General features: G+C 38.7%; 1 protein-coding gene across 1 annotated transcript in view; it reads left to right on the forward strand.

Moving 5' to 3' along the window:
- The window catches only part of LOC120425208 (protein madd-4), a 475137-nt gene that overhangs the window by 400359 nt on the left and 54818 nt on the right, over window positions 1-19960 (forward strand). The window contains 4 exon segments of the mRNA XM_052707974.1: window positions 11911-12055; window positions 13152-13281; window positions 13344-13542; window positions 18639-19009. Of these exon segments, the coding sequence (XP_052563934.1) occupies window positions 11911-12055; window positions 13152-13281; window positions 13344-13542; window positions 18639-19009 (845 nt within the window).

The raw sequence follows: 19960 nt of genomic DNA on the forward strand, positions 1-19960 counted from the left end.
GATGACGAGACGGGACAAACTGCCTGTTTGAAGAGAGGGCGATCCCTCTTCAAATCCTCGATGGGTCCCCGATACGAGCCGTATGTTAAACAAGACTTTTACAAGCCAGAAGCTGACTGTCGCTGCCTTCCTCTTCTAATCGTCTAATGCATCAATCTGGGGCGGACGGTTCCGTCGTCGCACACGAAAAGACCAAACAAAATCAAATCTATATTCAAATTAGTCCTCAGATCTTGACGCCACTCGACGACGATGATGGCTGTCCTCCCCAAAAGAGCACTTTGGCCCAACCGGGAGACGGGAATATGACCTTTTTGGCGACCTCCCTTTTTTTGGCCTGGAAAAGAACAAGTTGGGGGAGGGGAAAACTTCTATGACCCAGGACTATTAGCATCTCTCGAAGGCGAGCCCCATAAATTATTGCCAAATTTAATTTTCTCTAAATTATCATTCCATGCAAAGTTCCTCACCCAGCCAGTCAGTTAGTACAATAGAATGGCCAAAGTTCTCTCGACGGAACCGTCTTCTCGCCCAGCGGACCGTAACAATCGTGGACTTATTAGGATGATTCCCCGGGAGAGTTTTTGGGTGGTGGGGGGAAAAGTTGCGGGTGGAAAGTTTGGCTACAATAACACATTCAGATGGGGTTGATATTACAGTTGTGCATGCTAGAGAGCGTTTTATCAGACTAAAACCATAAGTTCAAGATGGCAAATTCCCACGTCAAATCAAAGGGAAAGCTTTGACAGTAACATAGTTGTGGATGCCTTTTGGACTATATAAATCTGATTGATTAAGATTCTGGCTTTTCTCACAATTATGGAATATTATCACGAGAAGTTTAAAATCAAACCTACCTTGTACAACTCTGCTAAAGTAAAAAACAATTTGCTCAATTTTAAAATCACACAGTTTCTCAGATTCCATGAAACATCAGCTCATACTTATGTGGCCAATATGCTAGTGCAAATGTTCCCGGAATGTCGTGCTTCTATATTTGTGCACGAACCGTTCCTTGGAATGTCCTCCAAGAAGTGTCCAAGACGTTGCTCGGCGAACGAGGTCAACCGTTTCGTACGAAATTGCCTGCTCGTCGTTGCATTTTCAGACCCCTACCCCCATCACTTTTCCGAAAAGCTGCTCCAAGAAAGTATGCTAACATTCACCATTTCTCGACGACGACGACGTTGGAGGGTCTCATTCATATTTTATGTCCTTATTTGCATCATATATTCAACGAAAATTGTCCACACATCCAGACCAGAGTCGTGGTGGCGGGTTCTCTGGGCAAAACATATTTCCAAGCATAACTTCGTGGTGATGGAGCGGGAAAGGGGTTGAAGCGGGAAGGGGAAACATATCGAATGCTATAAAAAGGTTTGATGGTTTTATGCTATTCACCAGCTATTTAGGAGCTTGACACTCTCGACCACTCTCCACACTTAGTCCTGTGTACCAAATATTTGACAACATAGTGCTACCTTGTCCTAACTGCAATAAATGCAAAAGAAACATTGATCTCGAAAATTATCACCAAAAATTAATATTTTCACACTTGCAAATAACAAATAAAGTTACAAAAAAAAAAATAAAATTAAACGCCATTAGCAAAAACCCCACCCAGTAAAAAAACCTTTGTTTTACCAAAACATGTCACTGGATACTTCAAACAATTTTCCATTTTTAAATTATATTAAAAATATAGACAGAAGGTCGACAGATTTCGAAAGTTTTCTGTCTCAGGAACAATGTTGTCATGCAAAAAAAAAATAAAAAAAGCGATCACTCCCGTTTTGCGATTTACTGAAAAAGAGCCATTCTCTACGAAATCAGTCTTTTTTTTAATTTTTGTATTTTTTAATCCAGCTGAAACTTTTTTGGTGCCTTCTATGCCCAAAGAAGCCATTTCGCATCATTTGTTCGTTCATATAATTTTCCATACAAATTTGGCAGCTGTCCATACAAAAATGATGTATGAAAATTGAAAAATCTGCATCTTTTGAAGGAATTTTTTCATCGATTTGGTGTCTTCGGCAAAGTTGTAGGTATGGATATGGACTACACTGAAAAAAAATGATACACGGTAAAAAAAAATTTGGTGATTTTTTATTTAAATTTTTGTCACTAAAACTTGATTTTCAAAAAAACACTATTTCTATTTTTTTTTATTTTTTGATCTGTTTTAGAGTACATAAAATGCCAACTTTTCAGAAATTTCAAGAATGGGCAAAAAATCTTTGCCCGAGTTATGATTTTTTGAATCAATACAGTTTTATTTTCAAAAAATCGAAATATTGGTCGCAAAAATTTTTCAACTTCATTTTTCGATGTAAAATCGAATTAGCAATCAAAAAGTACTGTAGTGAATATTTGATAAAGTACACCGTTTTGCCTTCCTCACCTTACTGAGGAAAGGCTATAAAATCACATGTCTGTGTGTGTGTGTGTGTGTGTGTGTGTGTGTGTGTGTGTGTGTGTGTGTGTGTGTGTGTGTGTGTGTGTGTGTGTGTGTGTGTGTGTGTGTGTGTGTGTGTGTGTGTGTGTGTGTGTGTGTGTGTGTGTGTGTGTGTGTGTGTGTGTGTGTGTGTGTGTGTGTGTGTGTGGGTGTGTGTGTGTGTGTGTGTGTGTGTGTGTGTGTGTGTGTGTGTGTGTGTGTGTGTGTGTGTGTGTGTGTGTGTGTGTGTGTGTGTGTGTGTGTGTGTGTGTGTGTGTGTGTGTGTGTGTGTGTGTGTGTGTGTGTGTGTGTGTGTGTGTGTGTGTGTGTGTGTGTGTGTGTGTGTGTGTGTGTGTGTGTGTGTGTGTGTGTGTGTAGGGATGTGGGTCTGTGCACCAAAAAATATGCACTCGATTATCTCAGCACTGGCTTAACCGATTTGGACCATTTTGGTCTCATTCGATTCGTCTTGGGGTCCCATAAGTCCCTATAGAAAATTATGAAGTTTAGTAAAGTACTTCAAAAGTTATGCTAAAAAAACGATTTTGACTAAAGTACGGAAGATTGCAAAAAGGGTGTTTTTTGTAAGAAACCCCAGCATGTTATACATTTTTAGAAAGGTATTTAAAAGACCTTTCCAACGCGACCAATACATTGAAGATCAAACAACCCTATCAAAAGTTATTAGCAATTAAGTGTTATTTATGCACTTTTTGGAAGCCGGATCTCAGATATCACGATGAAAACGTTGTCCGGATCTATCATGCAACCCGTCGTTGAACAGGTAATCAAAAGACCTTTCCAACGCGTCCAAAACATTGAAGATCTGACAACCCTATCAAAAGTTATAAGCACTTAAGAGTTATTTATACACTTTTTGGAGGCTAGTTCTCAGATATTTAGATGAAAACGTATTCCAAATATATCATGCGACCTATCTTTGGATAGGTAATTTAAAGACCTTCCCACGAGCGTGTCTATTTTGGATAGCATTACCCTTTGAATGAGAGGAAGGCACCAACCACCTAAGGGTGGATTAAGTAACGTTTTTATATTATAGCCATTTTAAGGTAACTTTTTTGAAAATAGTCGCAGTTTTTCATTTTTTTTTAATTAGTGCCCATGCTTGCCCACCTTTGAAAAAAGTGTTTTTGAAAAGCTGAGAAAATTTTCTATATTTTGTTTTTTTGAACTTTGTTGATACGACCCTTAGTTGCTGAGATATTGCCATGCAAAGGTTTAAAAACAGGAAAATTTATGTTTTCTAAGTCTCACCCAAACAACCCACCATTTTCTCATGCCGATATCTCAGCAACTAATAGTCCGATTTACAATGTTAAAATATGAAACTTACGAATTTTCCGATCTTTTCAAAAACAATATTTTCAAAATTTTAAATAAAGACCAACATTTCAAAAGGGCGTATTATTGATTTTTGCCCGTTTTAAATGTTAGTCTTGATTTTAAATTTTTGAAAATATTTTTTTCGGAAAGATCGGAAATATTTAACGAATGTTTCATATTTTAACATTGTAAATTGGACTATTGGTTGATGAGATATCGACATTAGAAAATGGTGGGTTGTTTGGGTGAGACTTAGAAAACATAAATTTTCCTGTTTTTAAACCATTGCATGGCAATATCTCAACAACTAAGAGTCGTATCAACAAAGTTCAAAAAGCAAAATATAAAGAATTTTCTCAGCTTTTCAAAAATACTTTTTTCAAAAGTGGGCAAACATGTTTTTGCGATCAAAAAATTAAAAAAATATAAAATAGTGTTTTTTGCAAATCAAGTTTTAGTGACAACAAGTGAAACTAAAAATCACCAGTTTTCTTTACAGTGTATCTTTTTTTTCAGTGTAGTCCATTTCCATACCTACAAGTTTGCCGAAGACACCAAATCGATCAAAAAATTCCTTCAAAAGATCCAGATTTTTTATTTTTCACATATCATTTTTGTATGGACAGCTGCCAAATTTGCATGGAAAATTATATGAACGAACAAATGATGCAAAATGGCTTCTTTGGGCATACCGAAGGCACAAAAAAAGTTTCAGAGGTATTAAAAAATACAAAAATTAAAATCAAAGAAAAAAACCGATTCCGTAGAGAACTGCTCATTAACAAACATCGATATAAGCAACTCTCTACGAAATCGGCCGATTTCAACAATTTTTATTTTTTGTATTTTTTGATTTGACTCAAATTTTCTGGAGGCCTTCCCCATGACCAAAGAAGCTTTTTTGTGTCATTGGTTCACGCATACAAGTCTCCATACAATTTTGGCAGCTGTCCATACAATAATGGTACGTAGATATTCGAATATCTGTAACTTTTGAGTTTTGAATGAATTTTCTGATCAATTTGGTGTCTTCGGCAAAGTTGTAGGTATTATTGAGGACTATTGAGATAAAAATAGGTACACGGAAAAAAATTGCCGATTTTTTTATTAACATTTTTTTTTCACAAAAACTCAATTTCCCAAAATACATATTTTTTGATTTTCGAGATGTTTTGATATGTTTTAGGGGACAAAAATCCGCAACTTTTGAGCCATAGAAAAACATGGTCAAAAAATCTGCCGCCGAGTTATAATTTTTTGAAAAAATAGTGATTTTTGGAAAAAAAAATCGAAATTTCATGCAAAAACAAAGCTGACTTATTTTTTAAATTTAAAAGTGAATTTCCGATCGACAAGTACTCACAGATTTTTTGATAAAAGGCTCTGTTTTCAAGATATATCCACCAAAAGTTTGATTGTTGCGAAATATTTGCAGTTTATCGATTTTTAAAAATAGTGACCAAGAGTGACAATTTCTTAAGATATATTTTTTTTAAAGTTCAGAAAATTTGCTATAAAATTGTCTAAGAGACATTGAAGATTGGACCTCTGGTTGCTGAGATACAGCGGCTTAACCTTCCTACGGTATTGGGGTCTTTTTCGGCCTTTTTGAAAATTAAATTTGCCATAACTTTTGCTATATACATGCTAAAGCCTTGAAATTTTCTGACATTAAATTTATAGTATAAATACACATTTCACAAAACAAACAAACCTTGGACGACCCCTAGGGGAGCGTCCATAAAAAAAGTTACTTTAAAGGTATTGGGGTCCTTTTCGTCCCCAAACTTTAAAAAAATGTCAAAAATCCAGTTTTTGACCGATTCCGGTTCTTTTGGTCACAAATGAAAGCTTAGAACGTCCCCTTTCCGAAACCGACCTGGAAACCCGGATTTGGTCACTGTGGCCACCGGGAATCGGCTACAACCGAAAAATGGCCTTTTTGAGACCCCAACTTTGACGACCTGTATCTCCGGCAAATGTCAACCAATCAGGATGCTCTGGGTTGCATTAGACAGGTATTGACCTGTACTTTGACCACAAATATTAATATCAGGGCCAGGTGACCTACCGGTTCCGGAAATCCGGAACATCCGAAAAGTTCATGTTTTACTGTTTTTCACATATATGTGATACCAATACTCTCATGATAGTTGAAATTGATCCATAAAACTTACTAAAAACACAATACACGATTGCCAGAACCACTCTGGAGTGTTGGTGGCCACTTCCGGGTAACCTGGAACCGGTTTCCGGGTACCCGATGAACAGCCAACTTGACTTTTTTGGTGAAAACCCATCATGTTGCACATCAAACTCCATGAAATTGAAAGATATGTCCATCTTTGGTAATACCGTTGTTCGCTGAGCCATCCTGGCCAATCTGGAACCGGTTACCGGTGACCCCTTGGGGACACTTCCGGAATATGAGAGAAACCCTATCATCCGACATATCAAACTTCATGGAATTGAAAGGTTTGTCAATCTACGGTCATGCCGTTGTTCACTGACCCATTCTGGCCAATCTGGAGCCGGTTACCGGTGGCCCCTCGAGGACACTTCCGGAATATGAGAGAAACCCTATCATCCGACATATCAAACTTCATGAAATTGAAAGATATGTCAATCTACGGTCATGCCGTTGCTCGCTGATCCATTCTGGCCAATCTGGAACCGGTTCCCGGTGGCCCCTTGGGGACAATTCCGGAATATGAGAGAAACCCTGTCATCCGACATATCAAACTTCATGAAATTGAAAGATATGTCAATCTACGGTCATGCCGTTGCTCGCTGATCCATTCTGGCCAATCTGGAACCGGTTCCCGGTGGCCCCTTGGGGACACTTCCGGAATATGAGAGAAACCCTATCATCCGACATATCAAACTTCATGAAATTGAAAGATATGTCAATCTACGGTCATGCCATTGTTCCCTGATCCATTCTGGCCATTCTGGAACTGGTTCCCGGTGGCCCCTTGGGGACATTCCCGGAATATGAGAGAAACCCTATCATCCGACATATCAAACTTCATAAAATTGAAAGGTATGTCAATCTACGGTCATGCCGATGATCACCGCCCATTCGGCCATCATGGAACCGGTTACCGGTGGCCCCTTGGGGACACTTCCAGAATATGAGACAAACCCTATCATCCGACATATCAAACTTCATGAAAATAAAAGATATGTCAATCTACGGTCATGCCATTGATCGCTTATCCATTCCGGCCAATCTGGAACCGGTTACCGGTGGCCCCTTGGAACACTTCCGGAATATGAGAGAAACCCTATCATCCGACATATCAAGCTTCATGAAATTGAAAGATATGTCAATCTACGGTTATGCTATTGTTAGCTGACCCATCCTGGCCAATTTGGAACCGGTTACCAGTGGCCCCTTGGGGACACTTCTGGAATATGAAAGTAACCCTACCATCAGACATATCAAACTTCATGTAATTGAAAACTACGTCAACCTACGGTCATGCAATTGTTCGCTGACCTTTGGTTGACATATCCATGAATTTCATGAAGTTTGATTCGTCGGATAGTAGGGTTTCTCTCATTTTCCGGAAGTGTCACCAAGGGGCCACCGGGATCCTGTTCCAGAATTGCCAGAATGCATAAGCGAAAACTGGCATGACCGTTTATTGACACATTTTTCAATTTCATGAAGTGTTATATATGTCGGATGATGGGGTTTCTCTCATATTCCGAGAGTGTCCCCAAGGGGCTACCGGTAACTAGTTCCAGAATGGCCAGAATGGGTCAGCGAACAACGGCATGACCGTAACTTGACATATCTATCAATGTCATAAAGTTTGATATGTCGGATAATAGGATTTCTCTCATATTCCGGGATTGTCCCCAAGGGGCCACCGGGAACCATTTCCAAAATGGATTAGCGAACAACGGCATGACCGTAACTTGACATATCTAACAATTTCATTAAGTTTGATATGTCGGATGATAGGGTTTATCTCATATTCCGGAAGTGTTCCAAGGGGCCACCGGTAACCGGTTCCAGATTGGCCGGAATGGATCAGCGAGCAACGGCATGACCGTAGATTGACATATCTTTCAATTTCATGAAGTTTGATATGTCGGATGATACGGTTTCTCTCTTATTCCGGAAATGTCCCCAAGGGACCACTGGTAACCGGCTCCAGATTGGCCAGGATGGGTCAGTGAACAACGGCATGACCGTAGATTGACATATCTTTCAATTTTATTAAGTTTGATATGTCGGATGATAGGGTTTCTCTCATATTCCGGGAATGTCCCCAAGGGGCCACCGGGAACCAGTTCCAGAATGGTCAGAATGGATCAGGGAACAACGGCATGACCGAAGATTGACATATCTTTCAATTTCATGAAATTTGATATGTCGGATGATAGGGTTTCTCTCATATTCCGGAAGTGTCCCCAAGGGGCCACCGGGAACCGGTTCCAGATTGGCCAGAATGGATCAGCGAGCAACGGCATGACCGTAGATTGACATATCTTTCAATTTCATTAAGTTTGATATGTCGGATGACAGGGTTTCTCTCATATTCCGGAATTGTCCCCAAGGGGCCACCGGGAACCGGTTCCAGATTGGCCAGAATGGATCAGCGAGCAACGGCATGACCGTAGATTGACATATCTTTCAATTTCATGAAGTTTGATATGTCTGATGGTAGGGTTACTTTCATATTCCAGAAGTGTCCCCAAGGGGCCACTGGTAACCGGTTCCAAATTGGCCAGGATGGGTCAACTAACAATAGCATAACCGTAGATTGACATATCTTTCAATTTCATGAAGCTTGATATGTCGGATGATAGGGTTTCTCTCATATTCCGGGAATGTCCCCAAGGGGCCACCGGGAACCAGTTCCAGAATGGTCAGAATGGATCAGGGAACAACGGCATGACCGAAGATTGACATATCTTTCAATTTCATGAAGTTTGATATGTCGGATGATAGGGTTTCTCTCATATTCCGGAAGTGTCCCCAAGGGGCCACCGGGAACCGGTTCCAGATTGGCCAGAATGGATCAGCGAGCAACGGCATGACCGTAGATTGACATATCTTTCAATTTCATGAAGTTTGATATTTCGGATGATAGGGTTTCTCTCATATTCCGGGAATGTCCCCAAGGGGCCACCGGGAACCAGTTCCAGAATGGCCAGAATGGATCAGGGAACAACGGTATTACCAAAAATGGACATATCTTTCAATTTCATGAAGTTTGATATGCAACATGATGGGTTTTCACCAAAAAAGTCAAGTTGGCCGTTCATCTGGCACCCGGGAACCGGTTCCAGGTTACCCGGAAGTGGCCACTAACACTCCAGAGTGGTTCTGGCAATCGTGTATTGTGTTTTTAGTTAGTTTTATGGATCAATTTCAACTATCATGAGAGTATTGGTATCACATATATGTGAAAAACAGTAAAACATGAACTTTTCGGATGTTCCGGATTTCCGGAACCGGTAGGTCACCTGGCCCTGATATTAATATTTGTGGTCAAAGTACAGGTCAATACCTGTCTAATGCAACCCAAAGCATCCTGATTGGTTGACATTTGCCGGAGATACAGGTCGTCAAAGTTGGGGTCTCAAAAATTCCATTTTTCGGTTGTAGCCGATTCCCGGTGGCCACAGTGACCAAATCCGGGTTTCCAGGTCGGTTTCGGAAAGAGGACGTTTTAAGCTTTCATTTGTGACCAAAAGAACCGGAATCGGTCAAAAACTGGATTTTTGACCATTTTTTTAAGTTTGGGGTCGAAAAGGACCCCAATACCTTATGTGTGATTTTTTTTAATACCAAGGGAAGGTTAAAAAGAAACAGGAAAATTGAAGTTTTCTAAGTCCCACCCAAAAAGCCAACCATTTTCTCATGTCGATATCTCAGCAGCGAATGGTCCGATTTTCGATGTTAAAACATATAACAATCGTGAAATTTTTTTAAATCAAGACTAAAATTGCCAAACATTGAATATTACGCCCATTCAAAATGTTAGTCTTGATTTATTTATTTTTTAAACATTTTTTTCAGAAAGATCGGAAAATTTCACGAATGTTACAGATTTAATTTTGCATTGAAAAATAATGTCAAACTTGTTTTTGCATGAAACTTCGATTTTTTCCAAAAATCACTATTTTTTCAAAAATTCATAACTCGGCGGCAGATTTTTTGACCATGTTTTTCTATGGCTCAAAAGTTGCGGGTTTTTGTCCCCTAAATCTCGAAAATCAAAAATATGTATTTTGGGAAATTGAGTTTTTGTGAAAAAAATTTCAATTAAAAAATCGGCAATTTTTTTCCGTGTACCTATTTTTTCTCAAAAGTCCTCAACAATACCTACAACTTTGCCGAAGACACCAAATTGATCAGAAAACTCACTCAAAAGTTACAGCTGTTTGAATATTTACATACCATTTTTGTATGGACAGCAGCCATAATTGTATGGAGACTTGTGTGGGTGAACCAATGACACAAAATAGCTTAATTGGTCGTAGGGAAGGTCCCCACAAAGTTTGAGCCAAATCAAAAAATACAATTAAAATCCATTTCCGGTTTTGGTAGAGAATTGCTCATATATTTTTCAAGGGGAGAAATCTGTTTGTATGTTTCGGGTGCTTTTATCAAGGGATGTTGATGTTAGAAAAAGAATCACAACTCCGCATAACTAATTTTAAGATTCTTCTGGCGAAAACTGAAGATTCGGTTGAATTTTGAATAAACGAAAAAAGATCAATATTAATTTATGTTAACCGCTTTCGACAAGAAGCCAACTGATTAAACCAATTTTTGTGCGATAAACTTTTTTTAAACTCTAAAACGGTGTTAAAGTATTTTTAAAGATTTAAAAATACTGCTTTGCTAAATCGTCTTTTAATGATTTGTGTTCACTAATACCAGTGTCTTTTGTTTGTATTTTACACTTTTGTCTGACAAGGGAATTGACAACTACAGCCTGACTGTTTTGATCTGACAGCTTTACGCGTGATTTTGGTCTGGACCAAGCGAGGATAATGTTGAATAACATTTTTTTTTTTGCTAAGCATAGAAAATGTTTTCTTGTCAAATAATTCATGGCTTATTTCTGTTTCTGCTCGGGAGAAAGACCGTTTTCGATTTATTTACGCTTTGCTAACATAAAATAAATTTATAATTGAAATATTTTTACATTTTAAAGACTTATAAATTTTATAACATGTAAAAATATTTTTTTTATAATTTATGAAGTGTAAGGTAATTTGATCCATGCTTGATTCAATTTGAATCTTTAAAACTGCTAATATATAAATAAATGCAAAAACTTGGAGTTTCCTGTCGATAAAAAAACCTGCAAAATATAAACATCAAAACAAAACATGCGACAAGATAGCACAACCACGGCGACTTGTCAGCAAAGAATGGCATGTGTGAGAGCTGGAAGGTGTGAGAAGTGTGAGAATGTGGAAAATGCTACTGTAAGTGAGAATGTTTGCTTGACTCTGTGTGAACGTGTGTGTATGTGTATGTGTGTGTGCTGTACTGCTGTGGGAAAACGGAAAATGAGAGCGCAACCAACCGTGAAGTGATGATGGGCAAAAGTGGAATTTGCATGCCATATCGCTTTCATGTGGTTCTTTTTTTTTACCTTTTTTTTTTTGCTGCTGCCCAACCCCGATGATGTCCTGTGTGAGGACAGCCAGCGGTACTCTGGAATTCTGGGTTGGTTCCTTCAAGTTGATTTTCAGGCACATGGAAGGAGAAAGTTTGGTGTAAATGTGATGTTATAAGCTTTAGTTTCAAACAAACAATTTTGTTTTATGTGAAGCTGTCAACACCGTTTGATAGTTGAACCGCAGTTTCATAACGTCGTTAAAAGTTGTTAAATAAGTTGCAATGTCTAAACCAGCGATTGAATTTTGTTTTGTTATTTTTTGTTTCGTTTTGCACAATACCCAGAAATAGGACGCAGGAAACCCGAGATTTCAACCCTAGCACTCAACATTTTATTTTAAAATTTGTTGATCAAAGCCAAAACCAATTTCAGCCTAAATAAACTTATTAATAAATAAATCTCAAATTTAAAAATAAATAAAGCCAACAATAGCCTTAACCACACTTATAATTACCATACCCTCTCTCGTTTCAGCGCGTTGGGTGTGACCTTAAAATTGGCTCGACCAAAAAAATCGACGTCTGTGGGGTGTGTGGGGGCGACGGGACGTCCTGCACCCAGCCGCTGTACCAGTGGGAGATTGCACCGATGTCACTGTGCTCCGTTACGTGCGGGGGAGGTAAGTTCACCTGGTATTCTTTTTTTTCTTTTTCTTGGAACCTAATAATACATACATCACCCCCACCACGAGTGCGTCCATTGTTACCTGCAAATTTATTCTCCTGGCTCGATGGGAGGTACTTGACCGGAATGTCATTGTGGTGGGTTCGAGAGGGTGGTGCTCGGTTTTGAATTGAAAAGCTGTGGGAAAGTCTAGGAAAGGGAAAATACTTGAACTGTAAACTTAAGCTGATAGTTACAGTTTTAAAAAGACAAAAAGACAAAAAGACAAAAAGACAAAAAGACAAAAAGACAAAAAGACAAAAAGACAAAAAGACAAAAAGACAAAAAGACAAAAAGACAAAAAGACAAAAAGACAAAAAGACAAAAAGACAAAAAGACAAAAAGACAAAAAGACAAAAAGACAAAAAGACAAAAAGACAAAAAGACAAAAAGACAAAAAGACAAAAAGACAAAAAGACAAAAAGACAAAAAGACAAAAAGACAAAAAGACAAAAAGACAAAAAGACAAAAAGACAAAAAGACAAAAAGACAAAAAGACAAAAAGACAAAAAGACAAAAAGACAAAAAGACAAAAAGACAAAAAGACAAAAAGACAAAAAGACAAAAAGACAAAAAGACAAAAAGACAAAAAGACAAAAAGACAAAAAGACAAAAAGACAAAAAGACAAAAAGACAAAAAGACAAAAAGACAAAAAGACAAAAAGACAAAAAGACAAAAAGACAAAAAGACAAAAAGACAAAAAGACAAAAAGACAAAAAGACAAAAAGACAAAAAGACAAAAAGACAAAAAGACAAAAAGACAAAAAGACAAAAAGACAAAAAGACAAAAAGACAAAAAGACAAAAAGACAAAAAGACAAAAAGACAAAAAGACAAAAAGACAAAAAGACAAAAAGACAAAAAGACAAAAAGACAAAAAGACAAAAAGACAAAAAGACAAAAAGACAAAAAGACAAAAAGACAAAAAGACAAAAAGACAAAAAGACAAAAACGACAAAAACGACAAAAAGACAGTTATAACCTCCGGTCTGATGTTTTTTACGAAAACTAAAAACTAATTAACTTGCTAAATATTTTTTTACTGTCATCAGGTTACAAAATGGCAATGCCAACCTGCCGCAATCGGGTCACCGGAGTGGACGTCGAGGAGTCCCTGTGCAACGCCTCCTCCCGACCGGAACCCACCGTGGTCCAGTGCAACACGCACCTCTGCCCACCAAAGTGAGTTATTCCTAGCATTAGTTTTTAGTTTCCAGCCAAATTTAACCGATTTTTTCCTACAGATGGGTAACCGACGACTGGCGGCCCTGCTCGAAATCCTGCGGCGGCGGCATCCGCGACCGGGTCGTGGTGTGTGCCGAGGAGAGCAACGGGTCCAAAAATAAAGTCCCGGACGAGGCGTGCCGAGGCGTGCGACCCAAAAGCCAGGAGGCTTGCAACGTGCAGGAGTGCCCCAAATGGATCGTGGGCGAGTGGAGCGGGGTGAGTTGAGGGGAGAAATAGATTTTTTTCAGAATTTACCTTTTACCATTCCAAACGAAGTTGACTTAGGTCATAATTTTCATTCAATTACATTAAACCAACAGAGAGAGAAAGACGGCGCAAAAAGTGCCTGCTTTTCACCCTCAATCCATCATTTCCGCAAACATATTTCACTTCATTTAGCGCAAATACCGATGCAATTAATTTGCTCCTAACTTTCTCTCCCACGCACCAACCTCCAACTCCGTTGACAAAGTTCCCCCGGGCCGAGGGGGGACAAACTTTTGCCAGGGTTTTTCTCCCCTCCACCCCAGCTGGCTGCCGCAAGGGTCCTTCCCCATTCATCCATATCCCATAAATCAATAAATTTCCACATTCACACCAAATTATTCAGATTGAACAAAACGATAGCATATCGCACTGCTGATGTTGGTACTGGCAGTGTAGTACAAGTCGGTAGCTCCGACGTCCTATTTTGCGAGGGGGTGCCCACCACTATTTCATCACAACGAGGGAAGCTGGTTCGAAATGGACGACCGCTGCGCCGAGTTGGGCTGGGCTATAAATTTATTGGCCGAAATTTAAATAAAGTCATAAAGAATTTTTATGAATGTCATTACGAGTCTACGGCTTGGCGGCGGGCTGCGTTTTTGGCCTTGTTTTGGGAACTGGGCACCGAATTGGAGTCCTTGTTTACCCACAAAAAAACGACTTGAGGCAACAACCCGCATTTTTCCGTTTTGATGTTATTTTTGGAAAAATAATTTTGTTTTGTCGTTTTTAGATGTTGTGATACTAAAAAAGTAATATTAATTGATATCTTAAAATTTATGAAAAATTAAATTTCATAGCAAGCTAAAAAATAATTACTGCAATTACTCTTGAAACAATCAATCTACAAAAGAAAAAGCTTAGCTTGGAGAGAAATATTAATTATAAATTTACTTTGTGATTATTTCAAATGAACCACAACCTTAAGAAAATAACCCATGGTTTACAAACCAAATGATTTAAAAAAAAAATACTCTCGAAATTATTATTCTTTTAGGTTAAAATTTTGTTTTAGAGAACCAAAAAAGAATCTTTGATGTCACAGAGGAGTATGACCAAAGACCAAACATTTGGCTTTCAAGTGTTGAATTTTTGAAAAAATATTATTTTTTGAACAAAAAAAACAACATTCTTTTGTTAATATCTGTTATAACATCGAATTCGCCAACGAAAGGAACTATGCTTTTTTCACCATTTTTGAATCAAAATTAAGGCTGTTGCAAATATTTTTCAGAGTTTATGCCAACCATCTCTCCCCTCCCACCCTCCCTTCAAAATTGATTCAAAAAATCAGGGGGCAAATTTTTTTTTTCAATTCTGTCGTGAAACTACTTACTTTTCCTGTCATTCTTGAACGACGAAATAGCTTACTTTTCTGTACCAAAAATAACAGAATCGAATAGCAATACTTTTCAAAATAAATGCTGAAAAGTAACACTTTTCAGCACTGAAATGGGTGCTGAAAAGTAGAACTTTTCAGCACTTGTTTCGAAAAGTAACACTTTTCAAAAAAAAATTCGATTCAAACGATTTATTGACAAAATACATGAAAATTTGACATAAAATTTCACTCAGTGTGTGTTTTTTGGAATTGCAAAAAATGTTGTATGGAACTCATTTCAAAACTTGATTTTTTCAGCACTCTTCGTATTTATCCAACTCGGTGAACCTCGTTGGATAAATGTACGACTCGTGCTGAAGAAATCCTCTTTTTGCAACTTGTTGCATAAACTACTATTTCAAGAATAAGTCATTGGCCTTATTAAACATCGAAAAATTTATGTTTTTTTTTTAGAATCAATCTACTCGAAAACGGCTCACATTTGAAAATAATTTGTAGAGTTATTTAATTTGATTTGAACCATCAATTCCAAATTCGAATCGAAAATCAAATAATAGATCTGAAAAAACGTTACATAATCCACTTTAAGGTGGTTGATGCCTTCCTCACATCAATATATTAATATTTTTTGTAAAAAAACAATGTTTGTTCTTAAAAAAAAATATCTGTAAATTAAACTTCATGTACTGATAACTTTAACATGGTTTTCAGATATTCAAACTTTTGGACGCAATGGAATGGTCTTCAAAATAACTGAGATCCAGCTTCAAAAAGTATATTATGCTTTAAGTGATCATAACTTTTGATAGGTTGCAAGTCTTCAATCTTTTGGCTAGTTGGAAAGTTTTTATCAATACCGCTACTGAATACTCTCTGCTTACATAAACCACCCTTTTTACAACCTTCCGGAATTTGGTTTATTTTTTAAGTACTTAACTTAACGAATTCGAATAGAGTCTTATGGGAATTCAAGACGAATCAAATGAGATCAAAACGTTTAAAATCCGCTCAGGCAGTCTGGAGATAATTTAGTGCACCACACGCACAGACATTTGTTCAGAATTTGATTCCGTGTGTGTGTGTGTGTGTGTGTGTGTGTGTGTGTGTGTGTGTGTGTGTGCAACCAATCAAACGGGACCATGCGGCCGCTTCTTACAAATTGAGTTGTTTCCATATATTTTAGATTTTTTATTCTATACATGCAAATAACTCGCATAGGCATTTGGAAGGTGTTAGCTCTGCCGAGCTTCGGTGACCCATTTCTACGCTGGCTAGCCAAGCGCGAGGTACCTCCGCTGAACCGACAAGCCCCGCCCTAAAGAACGGTTGCATCAATTTGATCCAAACGTTATTCCGAACTTCCGGACCCTCGTCAAATGGACAAAGATCCAGCGCGTATATAATTGTTAGCAGTAACAGTATTCCTAATTCCAGTCAAAGCTCATAACGCCGCGAATCTGGACGGGGGATCGAACCTCGCCTTGAGCAATTTTGATTTTTTGTTCATGTTCAGGATTTTCAAGAATTTATATTTCCTTGTTTCCTTGTTGGGAGCAGATGGGAATCGAACCCAGAACTATTCGCTTATAAAGCGAACACCGTAACCAGTCAGCCACGGCCGCTCTTGCAACACTTGAAAATTCAATAAGGATGCAAAAAGGAAATTCCTCACCGGGTTTGAACAACACGGTCTCGAACAGCTGGTCTATGCCGCGGAAAGCACAAATCCAAATTCCTGAGCTCCACCTAGGAGTACATATTGGCCAACTTCCACTAGTCTTCTTCAGACCAAAATTTGATAGCAATCGCCACCCAGCGCCGTCCGGTATAAAACTGTCCGTAAGGCGAATTTAGTAATTCACTTGGTTGATGGCCGGCGCGGACAAAACAGTTTCCTTCTTCACCAGGTGCACAAGTTTTAAAACATTCACAAACCGTTCGAATAATTTTGAAGACATTTAAATTTTGTCTCAAACATTAAAAAATGAAAACTCCATGAAAATGACAGGAGCACTAAAAATTTGCGTCCGACCCGCAGCGCGACCTACTTCGATCCTTCCATTTGCTCAGAATTTGATTCTGAGTCAATATGATGCGTAAAAGTGGGTCTAGGAGGTCGAATTAAGATGTTAATTTTTCAGGTGATTTTATAGCCTCTACTCAGTATGGCAGTTGCAAATATTTTTTGAAGTTTATGTCCCTCGGATCTGACTAAAGTCGAGGGGGTGGGGGGCATTTAACACGCGTCCTGTTGCTTTCCAATCATTAATTTTCAAAATATCGAGGTATTGACGGAAATTTTTTTTTCGCGAAAAAAAAACTTTTCGTGGAACTGTACGTTGGTATTTCATGAAAATTTAAAATGTTTTCAAAGGAGTTCAAACATGCTAAATATGATTACAAGCGCAAGAAAATGCATTTTAACTGGTTTTCGGTTGATCAAACTTAAATTTTCATTAAAATTTGGATTTTTCTCGAGAACAATTTTTTTTTGCCCCCCGATTATTCAGGTCGACTTTGAAGGGGGGGGGGGGGGAGGAGCGACATAAACTTTGAAAAATACTTGCCACGGCCTAAGGCAAGGAAGGCAATACCAAGGGTCCTGATTGCTGATTGACTAGTTTACTCGCGATCACAAATCGAACGCGACGAAAACTACTCTGACCGTTTTCTACCGTTTGTCACTTCCACACCAATCGCTACTGAATACTCTCTCTTTGCTCTCCCTCTCACTTCAATCGCGTAGTACAGCGAATGGCTCAGAGAGGCTGATTGTGCTGTCGCTCAAAGCTGACTTGAAATAGTCTGCGTCGGCTTTGTTTTAAACATTTATTAAACTGCTTCAAATCAATGTTATCAAAAGTGATATGCAATTACACAACATCACAGATACATTTGACGTCAATTTCCACCATGCCAAATATAAAATGACGGCAAACTAGATTCTCTCCTCTCTGAACATATTGGTTTGTGACTCGGGTCGACGGACGGAGTAGGCAGAGGAATTCACGAAGTATTTGTTTCGCTGTGTGAAGCGATTGGCCAAGGCGCTGGCAGCTAGCGGGTTGTGTTCGCTCGCGAATGTTTGCGATGACTGAGTGATTTCTGATCTTGTAGCCGAAAACCAGGACCCTTGGGCAAAACAGTATTTCTTCAAAAATGTATAACTCTTCGGCAAAATGTTAAGCTTCTTTGGTCATGGAAAAGCCCCTCAAAAAGTTTCAGTGGAATTAAAAAATACAAAAATTAAATTGCCGTGAAATCGGCCGTTTCCGCGGCAAAATTATTCTACTTTAAAAAATGAAAAATATCTATGAACTTTGAAAAAATACTATAGTGAACAAATTTAATTTTCATTATTTAATCAAAAACATACCTTGAACGATGTATTCTTAATTTCTTACAATCGATTTTACAATGAATACAAAGAGACGAGTAGTTCCTTTTAATTCCGCTACATATTTTAAAATCGTAACAGAGACGTATTTTGTCTACTACTTGCAGACTTCATCAGTGTTCTGTTCTCGACACTGAGGTTGAGGATATATGTATTTAGAAATATGAACTTGACCGTTGATGTTTCGATTTTTTCAGCAATTAGAAAATTTTGCCTATGTTGAGTATGTAATTCAACAGTTACAGTTCCAAATTATTCAACCATTTTTAATTGCTTCTTCAATGTTTCCTCCCCCAAAACCCCTAGTGCTCGGTATCGTGCGGCGGCGGCATCCAGATTCGCAGCGTCGAGTGCATGGACTCGAGTGGCCACTACAGCAACCAGTGCGATCCGAAGAGCAAACCGTCCTCCGGCCAGCAGTGCACGACCGGAATCGGTTGCACCGGCGATTCTTCCTCCTCGTCGTCCTTGGCAGTAGCTCCGGCCAGCAGCAGATCGGCAGATTCGGGATCGGATTCGGGTGGAAAGGAAAAGTTGCCACCCCACGAGCAACAGGAGCAGCGCGATCCCACGCTAATGACCTACAACGATCAGCCGTACTACGCCCAACCCCTGCGCCAAGACCGGCTGCCCAAGGCGGAAAAAATCGTGTCCCAGCGGGTGCCGAGCGAGGCCACGTGAGTATCTCGTCTGGGTTAGGGTGGTCATGAAGTAGAATTTTATCTCCTGTTTTATTTCAAATTGTAGTATTTTTTTTCCCAGCTGCTTAAATTTTCTGTAAATTCAAGTTCTCACTTTTCAACGTTTTCCCGAACAAAATTACCTTCTTGGAGTCACTACGTCGCATCCCACTGTTTTTTTTCTGTTTTCCTCTTAGTTTTTTTTATGCTTTCATCCGCAATCACTTTGCTGCAGGAAAGCTCATTTGTCATGTGTCCTGGCGGGAGGAAAAGCGATAAAGCGAATGCAGCAGCATCATCGAGAACGATGCCAGGAGGATGATTCCTGCCGAGTTCTGGTTCTGTCTTTCGAGTGTAACTATCTGCTCCTCGCGGGAACGAGGGATACATACGTACACAGTCGACGCTGATGCATAAATCCAATATTGGCCAATCAGATATCATGATGCAGGCGTAAAAACAGAAGCGCGCCATTCTGGGGTTGTGTATCTGCAGAGTGTTCACGGAGGCGGAAATGTGCAGTAAAAATTGGAAGATTTTTTTTTTGGCGTCAAAGTTTCCATCATCAAATTCAATTATTTGAGTTCAGCCAATCCAATTCCTGCAAAGTTAGAAAAAATACGAAGTTTTAATATGAAAAAAAGTTTTAGTTGAAAAGATTACATTTCTGGGTTATTGCAGATTCGAAAAGTACGTAAAATTTATCGTAAAATGGCATGCGATCTATTTCTTTTAATTTTATTTTGTGTTTTTTGATCCGGCTGAAGCTATTTTGGTGCATTCGGTATGCTTAAAGAAGCCATTTTGCATCATTAGTTTGTCCATATATTTTTTCATTCAAATTTGGCAGTTGTCCATACAAAAACTAAGTTAATCCACCTATGTGGTTGGAGCCTTCCTCACAACAATGGCTGTACACAAGTTTCATCTATTTTTATATCCGGCTTC

The sequence above is a fragment of the Culex pipiens genome, chromosome 2 (genome assembly GCF_016801865.2).
Source record: "Culex pipiens pallens isolate TS chromosome 2, TS_CPP_V2, whole genome shotgun sequence".
NCBI classification, from domain to species: Eukaryota; Metazoa; Arthropoda; class Insecta; order Diptera; family Culicidae; genus Culex; species Culex pipiens.